Source organism: Lactuca virosa, chromosome 1 (genome assembly GCF_052849685.1).
Source record: "Lactuca virosa cultivar CGN04683 chromosome 1, Lactuca_virosa_CGN04683_v6, whole genome shotgun sequence".
NCBI lineage: Eukaryota > Viridiplantae > Streptophyta > Magnoliopsida > Asterales > Asteraceae > Lactuca > Lactuca virosa.
The window spans coordinates 129,899,137-129,913,131 of NC_136426.1; the positions used below are offsets into that span (position 1 = coordinate 129,899,137).

At 29.3% G+C, this 13,995-nt stretch overlaps 2 protein-coding genes across 3 annotated transcripts; one reads left to right on the plus strand and one right to left on the minus strand.

Annotated features, from left to right (window-relative positions):
• The first annotated feature begins 1,099 nt into the window (after positions 1-1,099).
• Positions 1,100-5,217, plus strand: LOC145158071 (Pentatricopeptide repeat (PPR) superfamily protein). Of its 2 annotated transcripts, none has more exons than XM_079077021.1 (12): positions 1,100-1,457; positions 1,845-1,962; positions 2,063-2,303; positions 2,404-2,506; positions 3,119-3,183; positions 3,302-3,418; positions 3,516-3,614; positions 3,713-3,866; positions 3,955-4,037; positions 4,129-4,278; positions 4,361-4,456; positions 4,854-5,217. In XM_079077021.1, exons 1-12 carry the CDS (start codon positions 1,385-1,387, stop codon positions 4,944-4,946), a joined length of 1,392 nt encoding a protein of 463 aa, XP_078933147.1. In that variant the 5' UTR covers positions 1,100-1,384; the 3' UTR covers positions 4,947-5,217. The 2 variants fall into 2 exon arrangements, with proteins under 2 accessions (XP_078933147.1, XP_078933151.1); XM_079077025.1 differs by having other exon boundaries at positions 1,102-1,418.
• Positions 5,218-6,823: 1,606 nt separating this feature from the next.
• LOC145158081 (uncharacterized) lies at positions 6,824-9,648 on the minus strand. Its single transcript, XM_079077028.1, has 10 exons — positions 9,245-9,648; positions 8,612-8,706; positions 8,465-8,522; positions 8,179-8,373; positions 8,018-8,097; positions 7,854-7,936; positions 7,653-7,704; positions 7,493-7,561; positions 7,346-7,432; positions 6,824-7,270 (listed from the first exon to the last, which is right to left on the minus strand). The coding sequence occupies exons 1-10, from the start codon at positions 9,360-9,362 to the stop codon at positions 6,992-6,994; spliced, it is 1,116 nt and encodes a 371-aa protein (XP_078933154.1). The 5' UTR covers positions 9,363-9,648; the 3' UTR covers positions 6,824-6,991.
• Positions 9,649-13,995: the final 4,347 nt, after the last annotated feature.

Below are 13,995 nucleotides of genomic sequence, written 5' to 3' on the forward strand. Positions count from 1 at the left end.
TGTTTTGAAAACAATTATAACTAGATTTCTTAATGTATGGGAATATGTTTGCTTATTCTAAAATGAAAAATTTACTTTGAAAATTGGGTCGTTACAAACTCTACCCCATTTCCATCTCTATTTTTGGAGATATGTATAGTATTCCCCCATATTTGGGGTTATACTATTCACATCTACAAAAATGGAGTTGAAGTTTCGGTTGCCAATTTTAGTCCCTCTCATTTTTATTTTATACATTTTAGTTTATTTTTGTCTACTAATTATGATTTAAATGTAATATTTAATATTTGTAATATCATGTTATATACTAATTTATATTAATTAATCATAAATATAAAGTTTAATATTTATTTATCGAATTCATATAAAAAAATTAAATATATACTAAAGACTTGAAATACGGTAATATAATTTATAAAATATAGCAATCAAATATGATCGTGATCTTGATATATTTATTATAAATATAATCTTATCTATTTAATAATTATTTATAATAAAGTAATAATTAATTTAAATTTATTATATATAAATTTTTTATTTATGATAATATTTTTGTAATGAAAAAATATAATATATAATATTTGTTAAAATCTAATTAGTAGAGGGGTGTATTTGACAATATATATAAGTTATAAAAATGAAATATTCTAGGAATGTACTTTTTGGGTTACAAAATGTGATAGAAAATAGAGTAGAGTTGGAGATGAAACAGTATTTACTTAATTTTTTATTCTAAAAAAAATAGAGATAAGTTGGAGATGATCTAAAAGATTACAAGCACATAAAATGTAAATATCTTTACATTTAAAGACTAATTGGTATTTATCAAATTTTAACAAACTTTAATTTTATTATTAATAAAACATAAATTAAATTAGTAATGTATTATCACTTTTATAAAACAAGTTTTTTAGTATTATAATACTGAAATAAAATTTTAATCCGACGTCCCTTTGGATTTTAGTTTAAAAAACTACATAAGTTTATCGCATAAAAAAAAAGCAAAACAAAACAAAACTTTATCCGAAATGATAGACATTAATATAGAACCAATTTATGAACTTGTCAATTTCATCCAAATAATCGGACACTCACTGTTCAGATGGAGTTGTACGTTGTGCATCCTGACTTGTACACTCTCACATAAATGGGCTTTTTGCTCTAACTGGGTTGGAAGAAGTCTGTGCACAGGCGCCAGGTTTGTCGATTGCTGGACAAAGACCTTTCCATTTGTGTATTTCCGCAGTCTTTCAATACCAACAAAACAAAAACAAACTCAAATCCAAATCTCTCTTCGCAATATCTGCAGAATATCAGCTGCTTTCTGTTATGAAATCCGCTGCCACTTTCGACTTTTAGCGATTCCCGTCTCTTTCAACAGATGGTGATTGCAGCACCTCGGTTTATTTCCATCGGTAACCCCAAAAATACAAATCCCGTCTCTTTCAATACATGTAAATTTTACTGTGTAATCATTCGTATTCGTATGCTTTACTTACTAAAAACTTGAGGTCATTGTTTGAGGGCAGTTTGTATAACGAGTTAGTTTCATGGATACATATTAGACCAATTCGATCGTATAAGGAATTCGTATGAACCCCGAAAGAAATTGTTTAATTAGTCAAATCTCGGGCTTAGTATCACATACGAAATCAAAGTTTATGTTTCTATGAAAACCTTCAACTGATTGTTTGGTCAAATTCTTTGATTTTTGCAATCAGGAACGATAATCTGTTTGAGCCCTATTTCCAAGTTTTGTAAAGATCAGCCTAGAAATGTTGCTGTTCTTCCTGTTCTTCAGATTATATTGATTTTGTAGGGTTTTTTTTGGTTGATTTTAGGTTCTTCATGTGGTGTTTGTCATTCTGAAGGCATTGGTTGCTCTACATCATATGGAGTCACTAGCAATTGGATTCGTTCTCCTGAGATTCCAAGAACTTGTGATAATTTAGAATCAAGGTTTATATATAAACATCTTTTGGCAACCCAAAAACTGAAAATTTGTTAAAATGGTTGATATGAATAGTTATCTAAATTGGGTGTATGTCTATTTATCCAGATTCAGATGCAAAAATCAGTTTCTTGGAGATGTTGGATTAAATTGGAGGCGAATTGGTCGAAAAAATTGCATGTCCAAAGTTTCAGTTGCTGCAGATTATCCTGATTCAGTCCCTGAATCATCATCATCATCAAGTTATGTTGCAAAAAATGGATATCATCCACTTGAAGAAATCAAAAATTGCAAAAGAGTTCGTGAAACTAAGCTTACAAGTGCAGAAATTGCAAAGACAACAATCGAGGTTCTTAAACTTAAACACATATTACTTATTGATGCATAAATCTTTCAAGTTTTGATTAATTGATGATGAAAAAAATTATGGTCTACTTTGGTTGTTTTAGGGTAATAGTAGTGGATTGTTGATATTCCCTGGAACAATACACTCTGAACCACATGAGCATATCTCATGGGTGGAATATCCATATGTGATTGATGATGGTGGAGGTTTGACATTCAAATCTTTATTTCATATACATTAAAAAAGTTCAAAGCTTTATTCAATATATGTCAAAAACTTTAATGATTTAGTTGAAATATATGAAAAAGTTTAAAGCTTTATTCAGTATACAAATCTACAATAAAAAATTGAAGCTTTATTTGTTATACAAACAAAAAGTTCAAATCTTTATTTGTTATCCATCAAAATTTTCATAACTTTAACTTAGCTTTTTATTCGATATACATCCAAAACTTTAAAGATTTCTTTGTTGTATGTCAAAAAGTTCAAAGCTTTATTCAGTATACATCAAAATCCATAAAAGGTCTATTTGTTATGCATCAAAAAGTTCAAAGCTTTATTTGTTATGCATCAAAAAGGTGAAAAGCTTTATTCAATATATACACAAAACTTTTAAAGATTTATATATTATATTCCAAAAAGTTCAAATCTTTATTACATATACAAAATAAAAAGCTTCAAATCTTTATTCATCATACATCAAGAAGTTCAAAGCTTTATTCAATACACACTAAGTAGTGGTAACAAGTTATTTTTTCTGCATATTTCTTAAATATAAATGATAAATCCTTGTTTTTAATGTCCTGTATTTTCTTCAGATATATACTTCAAGGTTCCAGATGATGCAAACATTATGCAAGATCCTGAAGCAAGAAACCCTGTGGTAAGAACTTTCTAGATTCTAACTCTTAAGTACCAATTTCACCTTAATCATCTTAGCTTACAATTTTATCACATTTTGATTAATACTTAAGGTGATATTTTTATTTATTTATTTTCAGAATGTTTTGATTGGAATGGATCTTCTAGTTTTTGAGAATCAACTGTTATCTATCCCTGAAAGTCATATTTCTGATACCTCTCTTGATGACATTCTTTTCTTTGAAGACTATTATGAGGTATTATCCTACTTTCTATTTTATTATCTTTATATAAAAGTACATTACTACATTGTCTTTGTTTATTATTAATTATTATTATTATTATTATTATTAGGATGAGGTTCCAGATATGTTGGGTGGCTTTACAGAATGGGGTATACCAATTGATTCTGCTGGGGTCCACCCGATTTATTTTGCCAAGTGTTTGACAAAGGTGATACAATTACAATCAAATATCAATAGTAGAGCTAATATTTATCATTTAATCTTTTTGTTCTTGGAAGCTTTTTGTAAAATTTGGGTGCCTTTTAGGCTTCTAACATGGAATATTCTAGAAGGATGGATCATCCTTCAAATGGGGTTTCTGTTTTGGGATGCTTAAGTCCTGCTTTTGTTGATGAAGAGTTGTATTTAAGAAGACTCTTTCGTGTTGAAGAAAGGGATACATATGATGAGAATTGGGAAGGTAAAAAAAGTAAAAAACAATGGAGCTTTAAACATATAACTTATGAGTTATCAACTTATCATATAATTATGTGTTATTTTATGTGCAGATGAAGATGTAAACTGGAGTGCATCACTTTTTTACAGATTGGAGATTATGAAAATCGAGTTGTTCTCTGTGTATGGTGTTCAGGTATGCATATAAATCTTGCTTTACTAACATTTAAAAAAAAAAGTCGATACATATTAAATTTTATGGAACTTTTTTTTATATATTTTTACAGTCGGTAATAAATTTGAAAGATTTTAAAGATGCTGAGGCTGATATTCTTGTACACTCGATTCATGAGATTGTTGAAAACTTGAATGAGAAGACAATGAACTCTAATCTTGCACTTAGAGCTTTATGTAAAAAGAATGGATTTCATGTTGAGGTAATACCTTTTTTTCTTGGATTTTTTGGTCGATTATTAATTTTTATTTTTAAATATATTTCTGGTTTTGTTTATTTTATAGGAAGCAAATATAATTGGTGTTGATAGTCTTGGCATGGATGTTAGAGTTTGCATTGGCCATGAAGTGAGAACCCATCGTTTCCCCTTCAAAATTCGGGTAATAATTGATATAATAAGTAGGACCTCTAGCTAAAATAAGCCGGCTTTTGGCTAACATGAGCCGGATCTTAGAAGATTCATGTGATTAGGTGCTTGTGGGTCCCTCCTTATGTCTCTCTAAATATAGTAAATGGTATGGGACCCACGGTGGTTCTTTTTCTTTTTACGCCATAAAAATAGTGCCCATGGCTAAAATAAGCCGGATCTTAGCTAAAATGAGCCGGATCTTGGAAGATTGATTGGATTAGATGCTTTAAGTGAATGTGACCCATGATTGTTCTTTTAATTTTGCATCATATAAATATATGACCTATGGCTAAAATGAGCCGGATTATGCTAAAATGAGCTGGATCATGGAAGATTTAATAGGTTCGTTTCTATTTATTTATTTACAGGTGACATCAGAAACGGGTGCAGAAAAACAGATCCAACAGCTTTTGTTTCCAAGAGCAAGGCGCAAGAGGCTAACAAGGAAACAAATGGATTGAAAGTTGTAAGAAAGTCCAAGAATAAAGACATCCTAGGGTTCATGATAGATTTAGGATTAGATTGAAAATAAAGAAATGAATATTGAAAAATGTTGTTCAACACTTGATTTGTGATGCTAAGTTTCTTTAATAAGCAAGTAGTCATAGTTTAGTATAATAGACTGATGGTTGTATGCTGCCTATGTTGTTTCAAGAGAAAGGAAAGCAAAATCATATTTGATTAAAGAAAATGTTGTTCTTTAATTGTTAAGAGACCAAATCCTTCATAAAAGTTCTCCCAAATTGCTCATAAAATCTCATCCCCCATATCATGTGTGTGAAAGTATTTGGGAGGAGAATACATTTGAAGAAAATGGTTCATAATTCAATATAAACTAAGTTAATTTATTAGTGGGGTCTATTTTTGAAAGGATGTAATATTGCGCGATGCTTGGGTACTTGCAGATGCTTGGGTACTTGCAAATGCTGATGTGATACAATTAAAATATGAGTGACATTGTATTGGTTTGGATGACCTAAGTATATATCTATCTTATATATTTATTTTAAACTTCATATTTTAGTTTTATAAATGATGAGATCTAAAATATATTCTTACTGTTTTATCTAACATAACGAAAATATATTATTTAAAATAAGGAATGTTAAAGTATGTTATCGTTCTAAATAAAAAAGAGATTAAATAAACAGAGATAAAACTGAAATATGTTGTTATTCTATTATGATAAGCTTAAATTTTGTCATCCAAAATTAGAGATAATAACGAAAAAAACCACTATATTTTGATATTTTTCCGATTTAACCATTTGATTTTAATTTGTTATGAAAGAAACCACTCATATTGGATAAACGTTATATTGCAACCACTATGATATGCAAATGCAGGTCAAACATGTAATGTCTCTTCTTTTTGTTCTAACAAAAACCACACATATATATATATATATATATATATATATATATATATATATATATATATATATATATATATATATATATATATATATATATATATAATATCGAAAAAAACCACTATATTTATGAAAAAATAAGGGTCGCGGTAGAATTTTTTTAAGATATGGATGATTTTTGTAGAATAAAAAATAGACATTACCTCTTTGACATGTATTTGCAGGTAATAGTGGTTGCCATAGAATTTTTATAAAAAATGAATGATTTTTTAGAACAATTTAAATTGGATGGTTCAACCGGAAAAATATCAAAATATAGTAGTTTTTCGTTATTATCCCTCTAAAATTATTTGTTTGTTTTGAATTCACTGTCAAATGAACTTTTTTATTACACTTGGGACCCAAAATTATACATCAACACAGAAACTTTCTATTAACTTGAAACCATATTAAAGGTTGTGTAACCTCAAAATTAAAACTTATAAGTACAAACCTAACTTTTTTTTTCGAAAAAAATAAAACTTGAACTTTTTATTTACTTTTATATCGTAAAATTATAAATGCCCAAAAAATAGTTGATTTTTGGACGAACGTAAGATAATTTACAAAAAAAAAAAAATTTTTTTCAATGAATAAACACCTATATTTCATCATCGTAATACCTTATTATTGGTTTTGTACATCGAGGATTTACCAAAAAAAAAAAGTTTATAAACAATTGTGCAAACCTTACAAAACGCAAAATATCAACAAATTCCAGTCTCATGAACAATTTAAGAACATTTCATATTAATTCTCTTGTTAGATTTTAAATATGTGATAAGCTGAACCAAATTAAACTTAGTTCATATAATTACTTTGTTTATTTCATTCTTATATAGTTGAAATTTTATTCCATCTTATCAAACCTACCCCTAGTTTACACTCCTACCCTAAAACTCCACAAACCATAAGGTGAAATGCTAATAAAAAGAATAGCTTTTAACCAAAAAGCCAAATACTTATGGAGAGTTTACAAGACAAAAGATCAAAACATCAATTAAGCTTTCCTTAAATTCATTTATAAAGTTATACTATTAGTATTGCTAATCATCAAAATGCATTTTTCTTTTTTTGTAAGAATAAACTCCAAGATCAAATCTTCTTGATCTGTGTGTTGCTTCCCGTTTTTCTTTCACTTGTGGAAGCAGACTCATGCTTGTTACTGTTACTGTTACTGCTACTGTTACTACTACTGCTACCAATTGCTACATATGATTTATTTGAACTCACACCTCCAACTTCTTCATCTAAATATCTACTTCTTTCTTCCACTTCATCCACAACTTCTCCATGGTTTTCTTTATCAAACCCTGAATAAACAACCAGCCCAACAGCAACAGCAGCAAACGCCACAAAATACATCCAATCCACCTAAGTCAAAGTCAACAATATCTCCAAATTAGAACTTAAAATATTCTAAAATCGATATTTTTATTTTTTACAAACCTTTTCATGGTATGCAAAGATACGAATCAAAACTGACCACATGTCGGATGTCAATAAAGACAGATTTAGCATTGTCGATCCACTCATCTGAAATTATTAAATTATCAACAAACATATGATAATGGGCAAAAAGGTAATTTTGTATACCTTCAGCAAAACAGGGACTCCCGAGTAAAATAGAAACATTGCTGCTGCAAATCCCGTGTAAGGAAGCAACTAAAAGTCAGTCAAACAAACAACATGTCATTCAAGATATGGAGGGCATTTTCGTCTTTTTCAGAGAGAGAAAAAGAGAGAGAGAGATTACAGCTCCTGAAGACCAATGGATGGATTTGAGTTCCACTCGTTCAAGTATGCTTCTATTGACATTGTTAAAGACAACAAAAGCAAAAGGGCAAAATGTTTTTAATTTCTTTATATTTATAGTATTTGGGAATATTGCTATAATTTGGTATTATATTTTGCAAATTATAAAGCCCTAATTGAACACAAAATGAAAGAAGGATACATTTGAATACCACTAATAATAGCACCAAATAACCCCAACATAGCCATGAGTTCAATTCTATCAGCAGTTTTCACAAAGAACTCCTGCATAACTCCAAAGTGATCCATTAAGCAAAATGACAAAATTGCCCTTTGACCAAAAAGGTTAAAAGACAAGAAGATTACCTCGCTAACATTGCTGACAGCATAAAGGGTAGCCCCTGCAACCACTAGTAAGTCGCCCTTTATAGGGCTACTTCCGCTTTCTAAAATTATACAAAAATACAAATTAAAAAAACAACAATTGATTATATAAATGTATTATTTGGTAATTTCAATATACTTACGTGATCGATCTGCTGCATGAACATCTGAAAAGATAACAAGAACAAGACCCGCAATACAAATGGAAACACCTGCAATTTTCTTGAATCTGTATTTTGTCTTTAGGAAAAGCCACGTCAGCAAGATCACAGAAGGGATTGACCAACAATCGAGTAACATTATACTTGTTATAGATGTGTATTGATACGCCTTCACCACTGTTTATAATAAAAAAAGTCAACACCTTTTTTTGTTCTTTTTCTGTATTAAGTAAATAAGAAACATTCGTAATCATATATTATAGCTTACCTAGATAATTTGCCTCTACATCTACAAGTCCAAGAAGTAAATAGTAATACCATTTAGCCTACAAAAGGGCGATAAAAAGAATTATTACAACATATTTTGAAACAAATATGAAGTGAGAAGAAAATATAGATTGAAGATAAAAAAAACCTTAAGCCCACTTTTCCTGTATATTAGTATTCCTCCATAAACGATTGCCAACATCACATAGTTGGCTAAAGATTGTGAAGTAGGTGCGTTGATTCCTAAGTTACAAAAAAAATAGTAAAATTAGAAAATATATGAACTTTTACATGACAATATAGAGAAAATAACATCAGATTTGGCAAAAAATGTGTGATTTTGGATAGAAAGTGGCAAGTATGATGTTCTTTTCTCCACAAAAGGCTGTTCTTGCTAATTAGATAGTGTATTTTTGGCATTTTTCACAATTGGGATGCTTAATTTTCAATAAGAAGAAACTTATGGTGCTTGAATACTCAAAAAGAGTAAAGAATAAAGCAAAGTGAATTACAACTTACAGCATCAAATACCATGACTTTTAGCATATGATAAAATAAAGATAAAAACACTTTCTTGGACTCTTTTAAAACCAATAAAGGGAGTCGAGAATAGAGAACGAAAACCCCCTTTTTGTGTAGAATTAAATATTATTAGCTTTATGGGAGATTAATCTTATAACACTATGTCACTATTACAGGTAGTTTGACTGGTTTCAAGAAGCTCGATTTTGTTTCTATTAATGGAAAATCCCCAAAAACAAATGAAATGCGAAATACAAACCTCTTCTAGCAAGCTCCGACGATGAAAATCCAGTTGAGGTGATAAGAAGAGAGAGAATCTGTCCCAATACAAGACCTATCACTGTCTTCTTCGCTAAAACTTCCTTCAAATTCACCATGATTGAATTAAAAAACTCTTACCCTTTTCCAGAATTTAGGAAAAAGGTTAATCATACACTCGAATCGAGAATACCCAGAAACCTAACAGGACTCTACTTTCGATTCGTTTGGGTACAGAAATCTTTATATGGTAGGAGTGAGTGAAAAAATCGCTCCCAACTTTAGGATTTGAAGTGGGTAGGTTTGGAAAATGAAGAACTCTTGAAGTTATCAAAGAAATCTGATTGCTTTGATACAAAGAAGCAAGTCAAACTCAAATGATTTGATACTTTAATAGTGTATAAGAATAAGAGTGACAGAGTTGGAAACGAAAGAGACATTCTATATAAAGAATCAACGGCTGTAAAGAAGTCCAAAAGCCTTTAGGACAAATGGGGAACATAAAAACGATATTTCATCGTTCTTTTCATCATTTCTTTTCAATTCTTTAAGCAAATGTTGACAAAATAAATATATTATATAAGTTTGCCTTATAACTTATAAAGCCGAACAACAAATATCCCAATTTCCAAACTAAATTGAAAATTTTAGCATTTTAAGTTTAAAATTATAGATGTTAGACTTAGAATCAATGTCCGGATTCAAATGTGACTAACATTATCCAAACACGAATTTCATTAAGACATTATACGGACAATAAATTAAAGATTACTTTAAAAATGAATCAAGTGAACATATTTGTTATAAACAAAACCTAGTAAGAGGGTGTTTGGCATAGCTTTTAGATTGATTTTTTAACACCTTTTAGACACTCTATTATCACTTTTATAAAAAGTCAACCTATAATCAACTACTTATAATCAGCTTTTTCGGAAAACAATGCAATTTCAACCAACAAAAATATTTTAAAAATTAATTAGGGTATTTTAAAATGACTTTTTGCAAAGAGTAAAAGAAAGAGTTTCAAAAAGTCACAAAATCTAACTTTTTGTGACTTTACCTATAAAAGTTAATCAAAAGTCATTTTGTCTAATCCAAACACATTTTAAATAACATCTTTTACAAAAAGTTCTTCCACTAAAAGTCCTTCTACAAAAAGGTGTGTTTAAATAACATCTTTTACAAAAAGTTCTTCCACTAAAAGTCGTTTTACAAAAAGAATTTTTGATACTCAAAAGCAATCCCAAACACCCCTAGATATTGTTCAACATATTTAATCAATTTATATATTACATATTATATAGTGACAAATATGTCATGTTATCATATAATATAGGTTACATAACATATACAATATATTGTTAGATGAAAAGTCAACAATCAACTAATTAAACAAAAAGAGTTTAATGCAATATGTATTCAAGTAGGAAGGATTTACAAACACGGCAAATATATTTAAGATATTGATTATACCAAGTAACAAATTACAAGATTGATGCATGTAAATACAGTGTTCACATACAAAAAATATATATTATATAGATAATATTAATTCTCAAAAAATTATATATTATTAAATTAGAGGATACATGTTTTTGTATCCAAATTTGAAATATTAATCGTAGGAATAAATATATTTTGAAAATAATATATATTATATAGATAATATTAATTCTCAAAAAATTAAATATTATTAAATTCAAAATATATTAATTACCGGATTTTTATGTTACCATTCACAAGCCTATCTACTCCACATAAATTTGAATGTTATAAGTAATATTTTTTTTAATTACTTGGGAAACTTATGTTTTTTAACTTGTATTCAAGATGATCAATAATATATCTTATGTTTGCAGCAAGTCCCTTATTTTTAATGCAAAATCCCATCAAACTGTATATTTAGTTATTTTCTAATTATGGTTTTTATTTTTTATATAAAACCTTTAAAATTATAGCTATAATCATCAAGTTAAAAGAAGCTAGACCTAAATTGATTATTGATGAACACTATGAAAAAATGTTTATTTTTAACGGCACCCTAAAAAAGTGTTTGGTATGTAGATAATAGCAAAAATATGGGTCAAAAAGCATCCACTTTTTGTAAAAGGCACAAATGCAAATGTGTGTGGCGGAGTGAGAGGGGGTTGGTGGCATGAGTTAGGGAAGAACAAAGACTAAGCAAGCATGACCTCATTTTGTGGTGGACACATGAGAGATATTTTAAAACAAAATTTAAGTTTAACACGTAAAATTGGTAGACTCATGAATAAATTTAATTTTAACACTTTCATGGAACATTTATTAGAAATATGTCGGTCGAGGATTCAAGTCCTAATCATAACAAAATATATAGATTTATGAGTAAAATAGTAGATATGTGAATTAGTAGTTAAAATATTATCAACTAGTACTTTTTTTTTTCTAAAAATATGTCTTATGAAATTATATGTTTATCTATTTACAATATTACAAGATACTCGATATTCATATATTAATATTCAAAATCAATTATGTATGTGTATATTTACAATACCGCAGGTGATGGGATGAATATTTCACAGAGCCTGTAAAATGAGAGACATTACTACGAAACGATAAAAAACAGTATTACTTTGAGCATTTTCTAATAGAGTACTCATTTTGTAGGTCCTAAATTTATGGTTAAATTTGAAAATTCCTTAGATTTTGCTTATTTTTTAAAAAAAGGTTGAGAAATAGTTATTTTTGTCTTTTTATATATTGTTTTTTATATTTCCAATTAAAGTTGTATTTTTGCATAATTATTGAAACCGATAGAAATCTCACTTTTAACCAAGAAAGGAGTAGTTAAATCTCATTTTCATGATTGAAACACAAGGATTGTAAGCATCCCCGTTTGCCCCAAATGCAAATTCAAAGACAACCCGAGTTGTTTCACCAAAAATCAAGTTATATATATATATATATATATATATATATATATATATATATATATATATATATATATATATATATATATTAAAGGGTTATTGCCATAAAATTCCTTATGTTTATATGAAATATGTGGTTATGTCCTAAGTTCAAATTTGTGTTCATTAATACCTCACATTTGAGTAAGTTTTGTCATTTAGAGCTTATTATCAAGTTGTGAATAAGTAGCCGGTCACATGAAGGTTTTTATATAAATATGAGGGCTTTTATGAAATTATGTCCATTTCCTTCTTAACACAATCGCCACCATCGCCATCTCTATCTCCAGCACCACCATCACCACCAACATCGTCAACCGCCGTCTACGACACCATCTTCGACGCTCACCATCCCTTCCCATATTCAACACCATTTTCAACACCCTCTACGCCTTCGCCACCATCCCCTCGGACGAAACCCTAGCCACCTCCATGGGACGATTCAAACGACAATTCCATCGGACGATTTCGACTATTCTGACAACGATGGAGCTCTGAATAAGATGAAGTGCGTGTCGATTTCATGATTGTGTGTATCGGTATTATGGTTTATGTGTGTGTATTGATTTTTTGCAAATATGTGTGTCATGTCAATTTCTAGTGGTGGTCAGTGGTGATGGTTTGTGTGTGTTTGTATCGAGTTCCCGGTGGTGGCGGACAATGGTGGCGGCGACGGTGGTGGTGGTGGTGGCAAAGGTTGGTGATAGATAATAGACGATGTTGCTCGTGGCATAGGGCGGTGGTGATGGCAGAGTGTGATGGTGGTGGCAGAGGCTGGTGGTAGTAGACAATGGTGGTCATACACACATTTCATGTAAATATGAGGGTTGGCTTTGTGACCGGCTAAGGGCTAAGAGGGTGCAAAACCTGCTAAAACGTCAAAAAAAAAAAGAAGACACAAATGCTAGGCATCAATAACATAAAAACTAATTTAGGATATAACCATACATTATATATATATATATATATATATATATATATATATATATATATATATATATATATATAACGATAAGCCTATCGAAATTTCATATCAAAATTCAGAAAGTATGATTTACTTTTGTCATGAAATGTCTTGTATAAATAAATAAATAAAAATGAGCATTTTTCAATGCAAAATACCTGGTTGCAGAATCAAACTAGCAGTGGTTTAGGTTGGCATAGCCCTTCTTTTTCAACTTTAAATTCACCTTTTTATGGTGTCAATATACTACTTTTTTTTGCATAAGATCCAAATAACCAAAACTAGTAACTATTTTTAGTGCTCTTTCTTGAATATTGAAGGTACAAAATATACCACCACATAAATTCCACCATAGAAGTAACTGTAACAAAATTTCATTAACAATTTGGCATAAATTGATTCTAATTTTGATTTTCTATTGTTTTCATTACAAAAACCGGTTATTAAAATATAAAGATGCCGAATTAGACCCAACTTTATTCAATTGGCTTGATTTTCAAATAATAATAATAAACTTTAAAACACAAATCCAAATAAGGGGTTGTTTGGCAGAATATCAACTTTTAAAATCTAAATTTTTAAGAGATAAGAAAAGGCAATGAGAAAGATAAAGGAGACAATGGTGTGAAATAAAAAGAGAAGGAAAATGGTTTATTGAAAAATTATGGTATTTCTAGAACACGTTCTTTTTTTATTCTTGTATAACTCATTTTATAATTTGGAGCTGCTGAACAATTAAGAGGCTATCAAATCAATAATTGAAAAATTAAGAGGCTACCAAACAGCCCTTAAATGCATTGAATTAGATCATTTTCAAGGAAAAAAAAAACAGAATCA

Coding starts and splice junctions, on each gene's coding strand:
- LOC145158071 (XM_079077021.1), top strand. CDS start 1,385: ATGGTGATTGCAGCACCTCGGTTTATTTCCATCGGTAACCCCAAAAAT. Junction 2,304..2,403: donor TTGCAAAGACAACAATCGAG/GTTCTTAAACTT, acceptor TGGTTGTTTTAG/GGTAATAGTAGTGGATTGTT. Junction 4,038..4,128: donor TCTCTGTGTATGGTGTTCAG/GTATGCATATAA, acceptor ATATTTTTACAG/TCGGTAATAAATTTGAAAGA.
- LOC145158081 (XM_079077028.1), bottom strand. CDS start 9,362: ATGGTGAATTTGAAGGAAGTTTTAGCGAAGAAGACAGTGATAGGTCTT. Junction 8,523..8,611: donor ACAGGAAAAGTGGGCTTAAG/GTTTTTTTTATC, acceptor GCCCTTTTGTAG/GCTAAATGGTATTACTATTT. Junction 7,937..8,017: donor CTGTCAGCAATGTTAGCGAG/GTAATCTTCTTG, acceptor GGAGTTATGCAG/GAGTTCTTTGTGAAAACTGC.